Source organism: Temnothorax longispinosus, chromosome 6 (genome assembly GCF_030848805.1).
Source record: "Temnothorax longispinosus isolate EJ_2023e chromosome 6, Tlon_JGU_v1, whole genome shotgun sequence".
In the NCBI taxonomy this organism is placed as follows: domain Eukaryota; kingdom Metazoa; phylum Arthropoda; class Insecta; order Hymenoptera; family Formicidae; genus Temnothorax; species Temnothorax longispinosus.
The window spans coordinates 9,980,413-9,998,440 of NC_092363.1; the positions used below are offsets into that span (position 1 = coordinate 9,980,413).

An 18,028-nucleotide genomic window follows, 5' to 3' on the forward strand; every position below is an offset into this window, starting at 1 on the left:
TAGCGACATAATGGGACCAATAAATCCAATATCTTACGATAGGAAGAGGTACGTATTGACATTTGTCGATAATTACACGCACTTTACCGTTGCATATACTATTAAGTCTAAAACTGAAGTATTAAAATGTTTTAAAAAATACGAAGCAATGGTAGTAGCATATTTCAATTCAAAAATAAGTCGTTTCAGATGTGACAATGGACGCGAATACATATCTAACGAGATAAAGGAATACTTCGAAGAGAAGGGAATACAATTTGAATTCACTATCAGATATACGCCTCAACAGAACGGAGTCGCTGAGAGGATGAATAGAACTGTCATTGAAAGAGCGAGATGCATGATCTTGGGTTCTAAACTTGGTAAAGAACTTTGGTCCGAAGCTGTATTGGCAGCTGTATATCTTGTCAACAGAAGTACGACATCCGCTTTGAATGGAGATGTACTTGCATACTTGTGGTTCGATGAGCCAGTAAACACCAAGAAATTGAAAGTTTTCAGTTGTGTTGCCTATCTACGCATACCAAAAGAACTTGTAGCTGGAAAATTTGATTCTAGATCAAAGAAAAGTTACTTCGGGGATATTGTCCTAATAGATACAAACTCTGGTGTCCTGAAGAGAGGAAAATTCTGTTTGGAAAAGACGTTATATTTGATGAGACGAAATTCACCTTTGTTGATTTGACGAGTGAAGATTGGATTCCGAATACTGTTGGACAACAAACAGATTCTATTGCTGATATACAAGAAAACATTGATGTAAACGAAACACCGCAAATTAAAACACCTCGAACGACTGAATCATCTGAAGACAAGTTTGAAGATGCAGATGGAACTCCGACACGAGCTAACGGAAATTGAGATAGTGGAAATAAAGGATGTACACTTCGAAGATCAGAGAGAGAGAGAAAAAACCGAAATATTTGGAAGACTATGCGGTCTTAGCGTTGCATGCGGAATCATTTGTAGAAAATGTACCGGAAACGTTCGAAGATATTCAAGAAAAAAGAGATAAAGAAGAATGGGAAGGTGCAATACAGGAGGAGATAGATGCTTTAATAAAAAATGATATTTGGGAAGTAGTCGAGCTTCCACCTGGAAAACGAGCACTCAACTGCAAATGGATATTCAAAGTCATACGCAATAGCAACAGAGAAATTGACCGTTATAAGGCGCGGTAGTAATAAAAGGCAACGAACAGCGGTGTGGATACGACTACGAGAAAACTTATTGCATCAGTTGCAAGACTGAACTTTCAAGACTATGCTAGCAATCATCAATGAAAGGAACTTACATGCTTGTCAACTGGATGTGAAGAATGCCTTTCTACATGGTCGAATTAAGGAGAAGTTTTGTGATGAAAATTAAGAGAAAAATTCACAGGTGGCGTTGAGATCAATGTCACGGTTATAAACAAAGTGTCGACTTAAGGAGAATTTCATGCTTATGACGTGCAAGCTACTAAGAGGTTAATTTTGGAGAGGTTGCGATTTTACGTTTGAATAAGCATCATAATTGATTTTCGAAGGTAAATATTGTATCATATAAGTAAAAATAGAGTCAATATTTTATTTTGTCAAACATTTTTCTTTAAATTCGTAAAAATACGCTAAATATAATGATGTCTATTCACTGGTGTGATTTTCTAACCTTTTCCCAGTGAATGAACATGTGGGCTCTATTTTGGTAATTAGGTAGTATCTAGATAGTAATAAATAAATTGACTTGATATTTTTTGTGTTGTCCCAGCATTGCTAGATAATTTTTAACTTGATAAGGATCCAAAGTAGAGGTCGAAACGTTGTTTTGAAGTTTTGAATAAATTTATTGCCAGTTACGCCGACGAATTTTCGTGTTTTATTTGATATTTTTAATTTTTGTCTTATTTTTTTGTAAAATTGCAAAATAACTGGTCAATATTTATATTTATTTATTTATGTCTATATATGCCATGTCTTTAAATTTTATGAGTATTGTAGTTACTGAATATAAAGAAAATCTCACCAATGATATTATTGTTCATAGATGGCAAAAAAAAGGCATGACAACGTGTTATTAAAAAAACGTTTAGCTACGTAAGTGGAGATGTTGGATATACAGGCACACGAGGACCTTCGTATTTGAGAATTGTATTCAGACTCTATTTAATCCCGTTACAACGGAGATCGGCGTAAAAATGTTACGGTAAAGTCTCTCGAGACATCTAGTTTTGCATAGATCCCACTTTTCTTCCATTATTTAGAGTCAGACTAAAAGAGAATTACCCAGAGGAGTCGTTCTTGAGCAAAGTGTACGACATTGACACTAGATGTTGATATTAGACGCGTCCCTAAACTAAACAGAAGACACAAGAAAAAACACGATGTCTAATTATTGAGAGAAATAATGTATAATAAATATAATATAATAGATGTATGTATAAGTATCTCTTTCATATCGTTTGTCTTTGCCTAAAAATCTATTTTTTTTTGCAGAATTCAATAACCACAGAAGATCCTGCTATAAATGTTGATCAAATTATTCCAAAAAATAAAAAAAGAGCAACTAGGAAGTCTACGTCAAAGAAAAAGGAATTAGATAATTCTGAGACTAAAAAGAAGTAAAATTACTTCAATCCCCGATTCGAGATACCTAAAACTATTCTCAAGAGTAAAGAAACCAAAAAAGCTTTATTTTACCCTACTGAAAAAAATCACGTCACGAAATCACGTCATGAAATTACATCACGAAATCACGTAACGAAATTACGTAATTAATGACATAATTAATCACGTAACGGATTGTTCCAAATCGGTACGTAATTTTAAAAATCACGTAATTTAAAAAATTACGTAATGTTGAGAAACACTTTTTTTTTTTAAATCTGGATAAAGTTATATAGGAACTACAAAGTTTGTTTAATTGCTTCTTCGTCGTAACTTATGCATGTAAAACATGATTTAAGCAAAATAAGTGGTTCTAAATAAAAAATCAATACTGTATATTAATTATATTGTCTATAATTTTATTTTTATGAGTCAACTTTTAAGTATATAAGTGAGTATATCAAATATAATAATATAATAAAATAAATAGCATATATAACATAGACAACTTAGATATATGTTATGGTAACGTTAACAAGGTTAACTCATTTTAACATTAGTAATATGGTAACACTAAACTTAATCACTATCCGATAATGATTCACTGGAATTTGAATCATTGCTACTTTGTGAAGAACTTGATGAATTGGGCGATGTTGGGCGTCAATGACGTTTTCTTTGTTTTTCTTCTTCTTCCGCAAAACATTTTTAACATTATTATTATTAAGGTGTTTTTAATTTTTTAATAGTAACTTTCAGAATATATTGTTTTCTAATTTTTTGTATTTATTTGTTGAAAGACTTTGTTTTAAAAAATCTAGACTGTTAAGATCTAGCATGTTAATTTAAAATGTTTATTATTTTTTATAATTATCTATGCTAACAAATGTTTAAAAATATTAAAATTTTTTATTTAATTCAATATCTTATATTTTACATGTAAACACAACTATATTACAAATTATTTTTTTACGTATCTTTTTACTGTTAAAGAGTTCTTTAACTGTGTATAAAGTAAAGAGAAAAATATCAATTATTATTAAAAGAAAAAGTACTATACTTTAAAGATTAATTCCATTAAGTTACTTGTTTTTATAAATTTTTATGAATATATCAATCTATAAACACATATTTTCCATTAAAAAATATAAAAAAATATTACCTTTAAACCTTTAAACATATAAAAATTATTTGTCTATTGTTGTTTAAAAAGTATTGACAAACACAGCAGGTATGACGAGAATTCTTGAGTAGGTGAGCGATAGAAAGAGAGTTTTTTTTAAAGAAAATTTCGTCTTTATTGTATGTAGTTCTTTCTAAAAATATGCCAACGTAAAACAAATTGATATGAACTAAAGAGTTTTTACGTGAATATAAACAAACAAATCAGTAATCAGTCCTGAAGATAGAATAAAGAATAAACTAAAGAGTCAGATCTTACAGGACGGAATCAAAGTATCTAAATTACTGACTGAGAATGAGAGTCCGAAACGTATTAGAATGTAATGCTGCTGACGAAAAAAAGAAAGATAGAAAAATGAAAAAGGGGGGCCTCTGCATGAATGTCTATCAGATCGGTTCTTGGGCTAGAATTTTAGGCCAGAGCCACAAGAACAAAATGCAGATCTCAGATCTGAAAACGAGAATGAACCTAGCAGAGGCCCTTGTACTTTGACGACCAATGTCGATCTTCAATATGGCGTCTTAAGATTCGGAATCTATCAAAGGCCCCGCTCATGGGATTAGATTTCTCGCCTCGATCTTCCCTCACGGACGCTAGTCGTTGCAGCTCTCCTTTTCCTGCTGATGAGTCCACTCCTTGGTCATCTGAATCTCGCTCGGTCAGAGTCCAAAACCTTTGAAGTTGTCAAGATAAATCCGAAAGAGGAGCAGAGAATCGACTCGTCCGAAAGATCGCAAGCAACTGCGGCCATGACACCTGAGCGCCCCCACCTTGTTCAGGACAAGAGAAGAAGGAGGATAGATTGATATATTCATTAAAATTTATAAAAACAAGTAACTTAATGGAATTAATCTTTAAATTATAGTACTTTTTCTTTTAATAATAATTGATATTTTTCTCTTTACTTTATACACAGTTAAAGAACTCTTTAACAGTAAAAAGATACGTAAAAAAATAATTTGTAATATAGTTGTGTTTACATGTAAAATATAAGATATTGAATTAAATAAAAAATTTTAATATTTTTAAACATTTGTTAGCATAGATAATTATAAAAAATAATAAACGTTTTAAATTAACATGCTAGATCTTAACAGTCTAGATTTTTTAAAACAAAGTCTTTCAACAAATAAATACAAAAAATTAGAAAACAATATATTCTGAAAGTTACTATTAAAAAATTAAAAACACCTTAATAATAATAATGTTAAAAATGTTTTGCAGAAGAAGAAGAAAAACAAAGAAAACGTCATTGACGCCCAACATCGCCCAATTCATCAAGTTCTTCACAAAGTAGCAATGATTCAAATTCCAGTGAATCATTATCGGATAGTGATTAAGTTTAGTGTTACCATATTACCAATGTTAAAATGAGTTAACCTTGGTAACGTTACCATAACATATATCTAAGTTGTCTATGTTATATATATGCTATTTATTTTATTATATTATTATATTTGATATACTCACTTATATACTTAAAAAGTTGACTCATAAAAATAAAATTATAGACAATATAATTAATATACAGTTGTTCGCGAAATCGCTGATTAATCCCGGCGATGGAAGCGGGATGAGAAGGACGCGCGTGGAAGGTGTTAACTAAATATTCACTTTATTTTTGTGTAACTCAGACCACAGTCTGAGCCGTCTTTAATGCGTCTTTAATGCGTCAAAATTGATACAATCTGACCTGAGAGTGATGAGCGGTGAACAAAATGAGATGTCTATATAGTCCGTGTAAATGAGAGGCAATTATATTAATTGCCGTCCTCTTCGATGAATCGCCCGTGAGCCGGTGAGACACGTGGCGGTCGGCACTCGCGCACATATGTGAGCCTGAGTCGTCGTGTTGATGTACCCGAGTAGAGCTGGATGAGCGGTCGCTTTACATGTTAATGCAGTATCTCGGCAGCTGTTGTAATCACTGCGGTGGGCACTTTAATGTGTAGTCACAATCGAAAATGCACAGAGCACACGTCGTGCGTCTGATCACTGCGCGGCCATTTGTACGACTCTGAATATCGCGAGGAAGACGTTGGCGATGAGCGCGCCCGTGCGTGCGCCAGCTGTCGCGGTGATCGGGCGTCGATACCCAATCGATGCTGCCATCTGATCGGACGGCGCAACGTTAACGGAATCTCGAACATTCCGCCCGCCATCAGCAACCTTGTTGATGATTCCTTACTCTTGATCCTTTTTTCTGAGATTGGCCGAGTGAGTTTCGTGGTGGCCGTCTTAAGGGTAACCACCCTAGTGAGCCCATCCTTGCCGGGGTGCAGCGTTACTCTGGCGAGTGGCCACTTGCACGGTGGAGAGCGTTCGTCGGTGAGCAGCACGATGGAACCCACCTTGATGCTGTTGTTAGGATGATGCCATTTGGATATCGCCTGCTGGCGTTGCAGATAATGAGCCGACCCTTGTGCCCAAACATGTTGAACATGCTGCTGGATGAGCTGCCACCGAGATAGTCGTGAGGTTGCTAGGTCAATCAGAGATGGCTCGAGCATGGTAATGATTGGACCTCCAATGAGGAAACCTGGTGTGAGCGCTGAGACGTCTTCAGGGTCGTCACTCAGCGGTTCTAAGTGCCGCGAGTTGAGAATGTCCTTGTTTTGCGTACGCAACGTTGTGAGTTCTTCCGTCGTGAGTAGAGTCTCCCCGATAGTCCGTCTCAGATGAAACTTCAGACTTTACTACCGCCTCCCACTTGCCCCCCATGTGTAGAGCGCCTGGTGGGTTGAACTCCCATCCTGTGTCATTAAGTTGTAAAACTTTAGCAATCCGTGATGTTCTTGAGAGCCCTGGATGAACATTTTCTTGAGCGCGGCGTCTGCTCCAATGAATGTTGTCCCGCAGTCCGAATACATGGTCTGAGCAATTCCCCTTCTAGCTGAGAGTCTTCGGAAGGCTGCTATGAATCCTTCTTATGAGTAGTCACTGACTACTTTGAGGTGAATTGCGGAGGTGGAGAAGCAGACGAACACAGATCCATCCCTTGTATGTTTTTGCACCTCGTCCCTTCCATGTCTTGATAGTGAGCGGTCCGGCATAGTCGACTTATTTATGAGCAAACGGACGTGACGGCGTAACCCGAGAAAGAAGTAGTTGGCCCATCAATTGATGAGCACGGATCCCCCTCTGCCGAGCACACACGACACACCGTGAGATATGAGACTTAACCGGAGCCCGTCCGCCGATGATCCATTATTGTTGTTTGACATGAGCCAATGTCAGCTGTGTTCTTCCATTCAGGGTGCGCAAATGGGCGTGGGCGATGATTGAGGTTGAGAACCGTGAGTGGCGAGGTAAAATCGCCTGATGTTTGTTGTCTTGATCCAATGTTGGTTGATTGAGACGGCCGCCAACTCGGATGATTCCTTGAGCGTCTATGTATGCAGTCAATCGACTGAATGCGTGAGCAGTTGGTAGTCTCGAGTTGGCCGTGAGTATTTTGATCTCGTACGTGAAGTATGCCGCTTGAGTAGCCTTGATCCAGAATAATCTGGCCTCCTCCAAAGCAGAGTGCGAGTCCAACGACCCGTCCCAGAACCCTCTCAAGAGAGCGATAAACCTGAAACAGAGAGCTGTTATTTTCAATAATTTATTGAGGGTTGAGTACTTGTATATGAGATCCCAATGATCGTCCGGCTGAGATGCAGCTGCATATAGAGCAATGCCAGGACGAGCCTCATGACCGTTCAACTCGTCCGGAAGCGCGGGTTGAGATGGCCATGCTTCAGGTGTGAGAATCCACGGTGGTCCCGTCCACCATAATAAGTGGCTTTGAAGTTGAGCAGTAGTTAATCCTCGTGATGCGCAGTCGGCTGGGTTGGACGTACATGGTACGTATTTCCAATGTGCGTTCGCAGTGAGCTCTTGAATTTGAGAAACTCGATTTCTCACAAAAGTGTCACAACAGAGTCCGTCCACAGGTGAGTTGCTGTAACGTTCAACTTCAAGGTGGCTTGAATGTATGGCATGAGTCTTGAGAGCAGCAGTGCTGCAGTGAGTTCAAGTCTCGGGATGGTGAGCCGTTTGAGTGGTGCTACCTTAGTTTTGGAGCACACCAATGAAATCGTGGCGCTATTAGAGCCGTGGACGGTGATAAATACGACTGCAGCCATTGCCAGTTGAGAAGTATCAGAAAAGCCGTGAAATTCCACTGACGAGGTACTCCATGTGATTTGAGAGGTGCTACCTTGGTTGTACCACCGAGGTATTGAGAGCTTGATCAAGCTTGTGAGTTCTTTTCTGATAATGAGCCACCGTGATGAGAGCTGGGATGGCAGTGGTTCATCCCATTGGAGCTTCATGTAGCCAAAACTCCTGCAAGAGCATCTTCGCCTTGATCACCACTGGTGATACAAAGCCCAATGGATCGAGTATCTGAGCCACTTCAGACCAAGCGAGGCGTTTGGTGAGATGATCGGTGTGCGACGAGATCCTTGTTGAGAATGTGAATGAATCTTCTTGAGGAAGCCATCGTAATCTGAGTCTTTTGGTTACGCAATCGTCAATGTAGTTTGTGAGCCCTGGTCTTTTTCTGCTTGAACCGCAGTGAGTACATCTTGATGAGTCGCGTGCCACCTTGCTAATGGGAAGCCGCCCGCCATGCACAAGTCCGTTGAGCAGTATTGACTACCTGCTGAACGGTGTCGTCGCCTCCAGAATTGTCATCAACATATCGACCGTTGTTAGATGATATGGCACTTCATTGAGTTGTTCATCTATCCAGTGAGTCCGTTGTAAATTTCAGTCATCTTCATGCACGTTGATCTGACTATACCCTTTGGTGATGTCAGTGGCAACTAAGTGCCGAACTTGTCGAATCCAGAGCAAGACATCGGTGATGTCGAAATGCAGCTTGGCTCCTGTGTGCATGAGATCATTAAGTGAGCGGCTGGATGTAGATGCACTCGAGCCATTAAATACCACACGTAATGTTGTGGTTGCACTGTCTGGTTTGAGCACTCCATGATGTGGCAAGTAATCTTGTATGTGCTGACTGGAAACGGGTGAAGCTTCATGTGATTGAGCTCTCGATAGAGTATCATAAACTGATGATACAGACGTCGACAATTGTCATCTCGTGAGAGTCTTCTTTGTAAACTTTTCAAATATCGATGCGCAGTGAGATACGAATCGCCAAGAGTATCAAGTGATGATTTCCGTGTAAGTCGAACTGTGTATCGACCTGTTGAATCCCGTGAAACAGTACTCTTGAAATGTTCTTCACATCTTTGCTCGTCAGGAGTAAGATCAAGATTGTTTCTCGCAGGCACTTCTTCTTGTGTCCGGATTTCGCCAGCAAGTCGTCAAGAGCATCTTCTCCCTCTTGAACGGAGGCATGATGCACGGTGGCAATTGCCGATTATGATGAATTAACAGGTCCGAGAACGAGCTATCCGAAGAGAGCTGCGCAATTGGCATCAATGTATCTCGTTTGATGATGTTGGGCTCAATGATCTGTCCATATGAGTCAGCTCCAATGATGATATCCACTGGCCGTGGTGTCAGAAAATCTAGATCAGCCAAGGTCAACTTGGTGAGATGTGGCCATTCCTGGGGTGCCGCGTTGAATGATGGCAGGATGTTCGTTGACGCTTGCAGAACGTGAGCTTGAATAATGACGTCTGATCTTGAGTGAATGACGGAACGATGACGAGTGATGTTGAGCTGACGAGCGAGAGATTCTGAAACAAATGTAAGTTCTGAACCTGAATCGATGAGAAGCCATACGCATTGAGTATGAACAGATGAGCTGATCTGAGCCAGGGCCGTAGTAATGTTGAGTGTAATGAGCGGGCCAAAGATAAGTGAGCGACGATTGCACCATCTTCCTATTGAGCTGACGCAGCTGAGCTGGTGATCGGCTTCGCTGATGAGTTCGACTGATGAGCCTCATGCAGCATCGTGTCGGTTGGTGCACTTCTTGCACCCCCGTGAGCCTTTACATGAGCGACCGTTGTGGCGGCCGAGGCATTTGAACCAAAGCCTCCGTGGTATGACTAATTTTTGTCGATTGCCTGTTGAAAGATCCCTAAATTACGTGCACATCACAATGAAGTGAGTGCCGTTGCAACAATTGCACGGGTAAATTAGATGTTGCCGTGCGGGCCGGTTGAGCTGCCACATGCTGAGCTGTCAACGTGCGCTTTGCTGTTGAATGAGCGCCGACGGCTGTGAGGCTTCAAGATATGCATGCTCCTTGAGAAACGCCTTGTTCGCCTCTTCGAGATGCATTGAGATTTGGATGACCTCCTCTAACGGCATGTCCTTTGCACAAGTTGGCAGCGTGTCGCCAATATTCCGCACCGTTGCCAGTCGGTTCATTTAGGATGAGCTCCGTGGACAAGCGCACGGGTGAGGCTTGGCGTTCCGATGTGCGAGCCGGTGGTACCTCGAGCAGCGGCGTCGTGATCTCCGTACCGCCCGTACCCGCCTTTGCGGGTTCCGTCATGTTGAGCCGTCCCTGAGCTGCGCACGATGAAATACCTGAGAAATGTCGAGACACGTGTAAGAAATGCTGCACGAACCGAGAACGTTCGAGAGACGCGTGAGAAAAACACTATGCGAATCGAGATTCTACAATGTCATGTATTGAGCACGTGAAAATGTCTATTTACACTCGCGGGGTCGCGTGAACATGTTTTCGTAACACTCGCGAGCGCGCGTGAGAATGTCTGTCCTTCACTCGCGGAAGCGCGCGATAATGTCCACGTGGCATGTCGTGAAAGGCATGCCCTGTTCGCATGATCTGTGTCCGAGCTACACTTTAAGTTCCACGCATCCGGCTCGAAGGACCAAATGTTCGCGAAATCGCTGATTAATCCCGGCAATGGAAGCGGGATGAGAAGGACGCGCGTGGAAAGTGTTAACTAAATATTCACTTTATTTTTGTGTAACTCAGACCACAGTCTGAGCCGTCTTTAATGCGTCTTTAATGCGTCAAAATTGATACAATCTGACCTGAGAGTGATGAGCGGTGAACAAAATGAGATGTCTATATAGTCCGTGTAAATGAGAGGCAATTATATTAATTGCCGTCCTCTTCGATGAACCGCCCGTGAGCCGGTGAGACACGTGGCGGTCGGCACTCGCGCACATGTGAGCCTGAGTCGTCGTGTTGATGTACCCGAGTAGAGCTGGATGAGCGGTCGCTTTACATGTTAATGCAGTATCTCGGCAGCTGTTGTAATCACTGCGGTGGGCACTTCAATGTGTAGTCACAATCGAAAATGCACAGAGCACACGTCGTGCGTCTGATCACTGCGCGGCCATTTGTACGACTCTGAATATCGCGAGGAAGACGTTGGCGATGAGCGCGCCCGTGCGTGCGCCAGCTGTCGCGGTGATCGGGCGTCGATACCCGATCGATGCTGCCATCTGATCAGACGGCGCAACGTTAACGGAATCTCGAACAACAGTATTGATTTTTTATTTAGAACCACTTATTTTGCTTAAATCATGTTTTACATGCATAAGTTACGACGAAGAAGCAATTGAACAAACTTTGTAGTTCCTATATAACTTTATCCAGATTAAAAAAAAACAGTGTTTCTCAGCATTACGTAATTTTTTAAATTACGTGATTTTTAAAATCACGTACCGATTTGGAACAATCCGTTACGTGATTAATTATGTCATTAATTACGTAATTTCGTTACGTGATTTCGTGATGTAATTTCATGACGTGATTTCGTGACGTGATTTTTTTCAGTAGAGTAGGTTAGGTTAGATTAGCTTTGTGATACATAGGTTTATGCTTTATAGTATTATTCCAGTACAAAAATAACATTCTATGATTGTTAAAATATAATATTTAACTTTAATTAAGACATTTATATACATTAGTAAGCAGCCGTTCATTTACTGGCAATTCTGTTCATTCACTGGTATATCGGTTTTTTTGTCACTTTTCCATTTATTTTCTAAATGTTTTATTCTAAAAGCACCTTTAATATTTTTTTAAATAATCAGTATAATATATTGAATCAACTACATCGATGCTGAAAGTGATACGGATAATAATTTTATTTCACGTCTCTAATGAATAAAAGACGCCGCTTATTTATTCATTCACTGGCTGGCACCCTCTATTTATTGTTTTATAATCATTCCAAAATATTTAAAAAATATTTTAAATTTATTATTGGTTCTGTAATCTTTTTTCAAATATTTTTGAAATATGAAATATTCTTAATTAAGAAAGATGCATGGTAGCGCATCTTTCCGTGCTAGTTTGCAACGAAGCCGCTAGGCGGCGCATAATGGTAAGTGTTTAATAGGGATCCTTTAATGAGGGATAAGACACCGAGGGTGCAGGATGCGGATTGGTCGTCCGCCATTAATGGGATACTTCCGCTTTGAGTATATTAAGTGTATAGCTAGTGTATAGTATATGTCACTAATGGCCGCAGGGGAAAGTAATCAAAACAGGCCGTATTGTCCTCTAAAAAGAGGCAGGAAGAAATATTATAACTGATAAAGTGAGAAAAAATAAAAGTGTAAGTATTGTACTTAATAAATCCAATTTTATTACAATTGAATGTGACTTTATATTATCATTTAACACTGAAATGAGAATACATAACCTCAACTATAAATCATCAAATTAACTAATATTGATAAATATAAATTATTTAGAAAATGCGAAATTGCGAAGCAGTTAATTGTGGCAATTCAAGTAAAAGAGGCTTCAAAATGTGCCATTTCCCTACCTCTCCGAACCGAAGAGCAAATAAATAAAAAATGTGGGGCGTGATAACTGGTCTCCTAAAAAGTATTCAACATTATGTGTGAAGTAAGTGTTCAAGTTTTTTGTGATTTGAGTTTACTTATATTTAACTTATATTTAACTTATATTTCTTATTCTAGAAACATTTTTCGGATGAAATGTGGGAAAATGCACAAAAAATTGGGAAAAAAAAGCCAACAGCAGTTCCCAATTGTTTTGACCAGCCAACTCTTCCTTTATCTTCACTTACAACTATTTTAGGTAATTATTTATACTATTCGAATAATAAATCATAAAAAAATTGGCAAGTAAATGATATTACTTTGATTTCATTTTAGAAGAGTATATTGAAGAACAAACTTCAAACAATCATTCTGAACACAATTGTGATCAAGAAATTAACTCAGCAAATCAAGAAATTAACTCGGAAACTTTAAACAATCATTCTGAACACAGTTGTGATCAAGAAATTAACTCGGCAAATCAAGAAATTAACTCGGAAACTTCAAACAATCATTCTGAACACAGTTGTGATCAAAAAATTAACTCGGCAAATCAAGAAATTCACGTTTTATTTGATTCTAACATGCAGTTACAATGTTGTAAGTATTTATTTTATCTTCTTAAACTGTTATCAATATAATTATTATTTATGCACTGTCTTCTTTATATACTATTAAATTTTAAATAATTTAATGATCGTTAATTTTACAGCAAAAAATAATGAAGACGCAAAGAAAATTTTCAAGTTGGAGAAATTGGTTAAAAGATATGCGCGAGTTATAAAGACAATGCAGACGCAACACAAAAAACAAAAAAAATATTTCTAAACCGCATTCAGAAACTTAAACAACAAGTATGTGTTAATAATACTATTTCTGCTTTTTTTAATGAGGATCAAGTTAAAATCATTAACCGACAGCATAAGAAAGTACCTAAATGGTGTCATGCCACATTAGTAAAAGCGTATAAATTAAAATTTTCTTGCGGAAATTCTAGATATCAAGAATTGTTAAATCAAGGACATCCATTGCCTTCAGTCCGTACATTAACAAGAAAATTAGAGAATATAAAGTTTGAACCAGGGCTTATTGATGAAGTTTTTGATTTCTTAAGTATAAAAATATCTTATTTTAAAAAAGATACCGATAAAGACTGCATTGTAGTATTAGATGAAATGTGTATAACACCTGGTATTTTTTACGATAACTCAAGTAAAAAGTGTATCGGTAAAGCGACTTTACCTGACAAAAGTAAACAAGAAGCTTGTCAGGCTTTAGTTATCATGCTTGCTGGCATTGCTAGTCGATGGAAACAAATAGTTGCTTATCACTTTACTACAAAAACTTTAAAAGGAGTAGATTTAAAAGATGTCGTCGATAATGTTATTAAGAAAAGTGAAAACATAGGCTTACGTATTCATGCCATAACTTCTGATATGGGTGGTGCAAATCAGGGATTGTGGAAATTATTTGGTATTAATGCTAGTAGATTTTCTCGCGTATCTAATTGTTGTAAGCATCCTTGTGATGAAGAAAGAAAACTATGGTTTTTTGGTGATATTCCACACTGTTTTAAAAATATTAAAAGTGGATTTTTAAATAATAAATACATTGAAATATCTCAAACTTTTGTAGATAAGTACAATCTACCTACGAATTTAGTAGAAATAAGTCATCTACAAGAATTAGTTGAAACACAAAAAGATTTGGATTTTATGCTGGCACCAAAGCTTCGTGAAGAATACTTAAATACAAAAAATAATTTCTTGAAGATGCGGGTTAGTAGCGCATTTAACGTATTAAATTATGATGTTAGCTCAGCATTAAATTTTTTAGCTGAAGAAAAAAACAAAGTTTTATATAAGTCTACGTCGTGGTTTGTAAAATATATTGCTCGTTGGTTTGAAATAATGACTGCGCGCCATCCTCTCTTTGCTTTGGGGAGAAAAAAAATGGAGGAGTATAATAAAACCATAACATTTCTCAAAGAAGCCATAACTTTTTTTCTGAATTAAAAGTTGGAAAGGATCAAAGTTGGAAACCATTTCAAACATCAGCTGTGATATCCACTACGTCATATATTCAAGTATCAGAATATTTACTGAATAAGGGTTTTGATTTTGTTATGGGTTCGAGATTCAGCCAAGATTGCTTAGAAAATGTTTTTCGCATTGTACGGCAAAAACATCCTACACCAAATTCCATTCAATTTAAAAATGATTTAAAGCTAATCACAATATCACAATATATGGCAAATGTAAGCCATGGCAATTATGAGGAAGATGATCGAACTTTTTTATCAGAGTTTTTAGAAATTTTAGAAAAGAGAAATACAAAAAAGACTAGAACTAATGATGAAAAAAAGGAAGAAGAAGAGGACGGCAATAAGGAAAATAACTGTGATATCATTAATAATAATAATATTAATGGTAATTATAATAAGCATAATAACAATAGTAATAATAATAACACAAAACTTAATAGTAATCAAAGTAAAAGTATTATTATACAATATTCTATACCAACTATCAATGTAACAATTCAACTTAACAATATTGAACAAAATATTTTATATTATATCGCCGGTTATATATTACAATCCATCGTAAAAAGGGAAAAATGTTGTGCAATATGCGTACAAGCAGTGGGATAAAAAAAAAGTACAAAATATATTTATGCCAAATTAACATGTTTAAAACGTAGTCGCAACGCCGAGTCATTATATTTCATTAATAAAATTTCATTTAAATTTTTTCTAGCAATGGAACAAATTTTTAGAAACCACTTGCAGAGAGTTTTATCAGATTCAACTAAAAATGCTAAACAATACTTTATATCTCAATTTCAGAAACTCCCTTACTCTATTCCTAATTGTCACAACTTAAAAAATAAATTGATTGTTAGATATTGTCTGTTTAAATTAAGATCATCGAAAAATAAATGTGATTTTTTAAATAAACCAAAGACTGTGAACGTGCAATCTAGTAAAACAATGGCAATGGATGTTTATATTAAATAAGTGATAATTTGATTTTTCTCAATTTAATATTCTTCGTTTTTGTTTTGTTTATATTCTAATTTTATAAAAAATTATTTTTTATTTTTATATCAAACAAGCGATGTATACAATTTGATTTTTCTCAATTTAATATTCTTCGTTTTTGTTTTGTTTATATTCTAATTTTATAAAAAATTATTTTTTATTTTTATATCAAACAAGTGATGTATACAATTTGATTTTTCTCAATTTAATATTCTTCGTTTTTGTTTATTTCTAATTTTATAAAAAGTTATTTTTGTTAAAAAATTGATGATTTTTATCGCATAATATAATTAAGTTGTCATTTATTAAATTGTTATTTTTCTTTTTCTTTTTACATATAATTTTTCTCTTTTGATAATTTAAAAGACAACTGCTTAATTTTTTTTAAATTTTAATTAGCCTTTGGCTAATAAACATTAAAATTAAATTAGTTTATAACAAAAAATGTTGTTAATTAAAAATCTTTTTCGATATTTTTGTCTGACATTTAATGCAGTTAAGGAAGTATTTTTTACCTGCATGTTTCATTTATGGTTAATATTATTTATTAATAATATTCAATTTTTATTAATCAAATTTTTTTGTATTTCAGGCAAAATTATCACAAGAACGTAAGTATTTGTTATAGCTGCATGTTTCATTTATTATTAATAACATTCAATTTTTATTAATTCATTTTTATTGTTATTTTTAGGCAAAAATATCCCAAGAACGTGTAAATCAAATCATGCAGACCATTATTATTCGTCATACATGAATTTTCAACATTAAAATCAACAAGATTTTTTGTATTCATAATTTTTTGCGTTTTTTGAACAAGAACAAAAATGTCTATAATTTAAATTCAGTTTAATTATAAATAATTTTAAATTGTATATATTATTTCAAATTGTCAGCAAATTGTTCATATCTGTCTTATTTGAGTGAAGCAAAGACTAATACTTCTCTCGAGAAATCACGCTTTTGACTTATTAAAGAAATAAAAATGTTTTCTTTATTTTATTCTTAAATTATTTAAAAACTACTGAACCCATTACAAATCCTCTTTTTGAACCCTCAAAACATGGAGATGTATTAAGAATACAATTTTTGTTAATTAAACTACTGATCATAATATTTTCCTTATTTTCTAAAAAGTTTTAATTTTCAGAGCTAGAAGTTAATAATATACATTTGCTCAGACTATCGCGTCAACACATTTTTAGTATAAAAATAATTTTCAAAACTGTTCTGTTTTTTTTATTTATTGAATTTACAAATTTGCTAAATTTATATAAAAACTTAAATTTATACAAAAAATTATTTATTGCATTATTTACTGCATTTATTAACTTTTTGTGATAAATTAAATTTATCAGTATTTATTGTTTGTTACTATTTACACACACTCAATTTCTTAATTTACTAAATTTATTTTATTTAATTAAATTTTATTTACTTACTTCAATTTAATTGAATTAATTCCTCAATTAGAATTAAATTTATGTAGACATATTTTCGATACAGTTATTTTGTTTTATTCAAAAATGACGCGTAATATGCCTGCCGTCACTTCCGCTCCCATTAATGGCGGCTTTGTCTCATCCCTCATTAAAGGATCCCTAAGTGTTTAAAATATAGAGATATAAGAATAGATCAGTGCGCGAGCGAGCTGAAAAAGCGATATAGGAATGGAAAGAGAAAGCTGCGCAGAATAGAAAGAGAAAGCTGCGCGTGGGCCCCTTCTGTCTTTGTTTTGCACGCGCGCGTAGACAAAGACAGAAATAGTCCGGGAGCCAGCTGCCATTTTTTATGACCAAAATTAAGAAACCTAAGATTTCGCTGTATGGTTCATTTAGTATTGCTACTAAACGAAGTGACCGTCAGCTTGCGCATTTGCGGTGGGTGTTGCCGCGGCAGCCACCCACACACGTATAATTATAATAAAAAAAAACAGACATAAAAAAAGCTAAGACTTTGTTTGTACGTTTATTATGATCTAAATAAACGGAAAATAGTAGTCAGCTGACTTTATGGTGGGGGGTTGTACGTCAGCTTCCCGCCCAAACATGCGAAAAATATGCGCTGAGTAAACTTATACTAAGAAAGCTGAAATTTGGGGAAGTGATAGTCGACTTTAACAGTTTCACGAAAATAATTGTCCGCTGAGCTTTTCGCGGTGGAAAAGTGCTCAGCTGACGACTGAAAGATACGGCGCATTGCTATGCGCGCGGGCGCGTGGCATCCTTTACTGCATCAGCTGAGCACTTTTCCACTGCGAAAACCTCAGCGGACAATTATTTTCGTGTAACTGTTACAGATAACTATAAGTTTACAAATTTCTTGGTTTCAGATAACTTGATTTTTATTAATAAAACAGTGCGTATATGAGCGCGGGCGCGTTGCGCCTATCGCACTCAGCTGCTTATCTCTGACGCTCAATTATACCCTTAAATATGTATACATGACAATATAAACAGTAAATACGTATATATA

The 18,028-nt window shown here is 36.2% G+C and overlaps 2 protein-coding genes across 3 annotated transcripts; one reads left to right on the forward strand and one right to left on the reverse strand.

Moving 5' to 3' along the window:
• Nucleotides 1-6,975: 6,975 nt before the first annotated feature.
• Nucleotides 6,976-7,895, reverse strand: LOC139814903 (uncharacterized). The gene is made up of 3 exons (XM_071781424.1): nt 7,675-7,895; nt 7,391-7,552; nt 6,976-7,342 (listed from the first exon to the last, which is right to left on the reverse strand). The coding sequence occupies exons 1-3, from the start codon at nt 7,893-7,895 to the stop codon at nt 6,976-6,978; spliced, it is 750 nt and encodes a 249-aa protein (XP_071637525.1).
• A 2,943-nt stretch (nt 7,896-10,838) lies between these two features.
• On the forward strand, nt 10,839-16,555 carry LOC139814128 (uncharacterized). Of its 2 annotated transcripts, XM_071780174.1 has the most exons (7): nt 10,839-12,278; nt 12,418-12,574; nt 12,649-12,769; nt 12,847-13,110; nt 13,223-13,364; nt 16,146-16,164; nt 16,248-16,555. In XM_071780174.1, exons 2-5 carry the CDS (start codon nt 12,566-12,568, stop codon nt 13,336-13,338), a joined length of 510 nt encoding a protein of 169 aa, XP_071636275.1. In that variant the 5' UTR covers nt 10,839-12,278; nt 12,418-12,565; the 3' UTR covers nt 13,339-13,364; nt 16,146-16,164; nt 16,248-16,555. The 2 variants fall into 2 exon arrangements, with proteins under 2 accessions (XP_071636275.1, XP_071636276.1); XM_071780175.1 differs by lacking the exons at nt 10,839-12,278; nt 12,418-12,574; nt 12,649-12,769; nt 12,847-13,110; nt 13,223-13,364 and adding an exon at nt 13,372-14,939.
• The last annotated feature ends 1,473 nt before the right edge of the window (nt 16,556-18,028 follow it).

Coding starts and splice junctions, on each gene's coding strand:
- LOC139814903 (XM_071781424.1), bottom strand. CDS start 7,895: ATGGCTGCAGTCGTATTTATCACCGTCCACGGCTCTAATAGCGCCACG. Junction 7,553..7,674: donor GACTCTGTTGTGACACTTTT/GTGAGAAATCGA, acceptor TCAACTTCAAAG/CCACTTATTATGGTGGACGG. Junction 7,343..7,390: donor CATTGGGATCTCATATACAA/GTACTCAACCCT, acceptor TCTCTGTTTCAG/GTTTATCGCTCTCTTGAGAG.
- LOC139814128 (XM_071780174.1), top strand. Junction 12,770..12,846: donor TTCACTTACAACTATTTTAG/GTAATTATTTAT, acceptor ATTTCATTTTAG/AAGAGTATATTGAAGAACAA. Junction 13,111..13,222: donor TAACATGCAGTTACAATGTT/GTAAGTATTTAT, acceptor TTAATTTTACAG/CAAAAAATAATGAAGACGCA.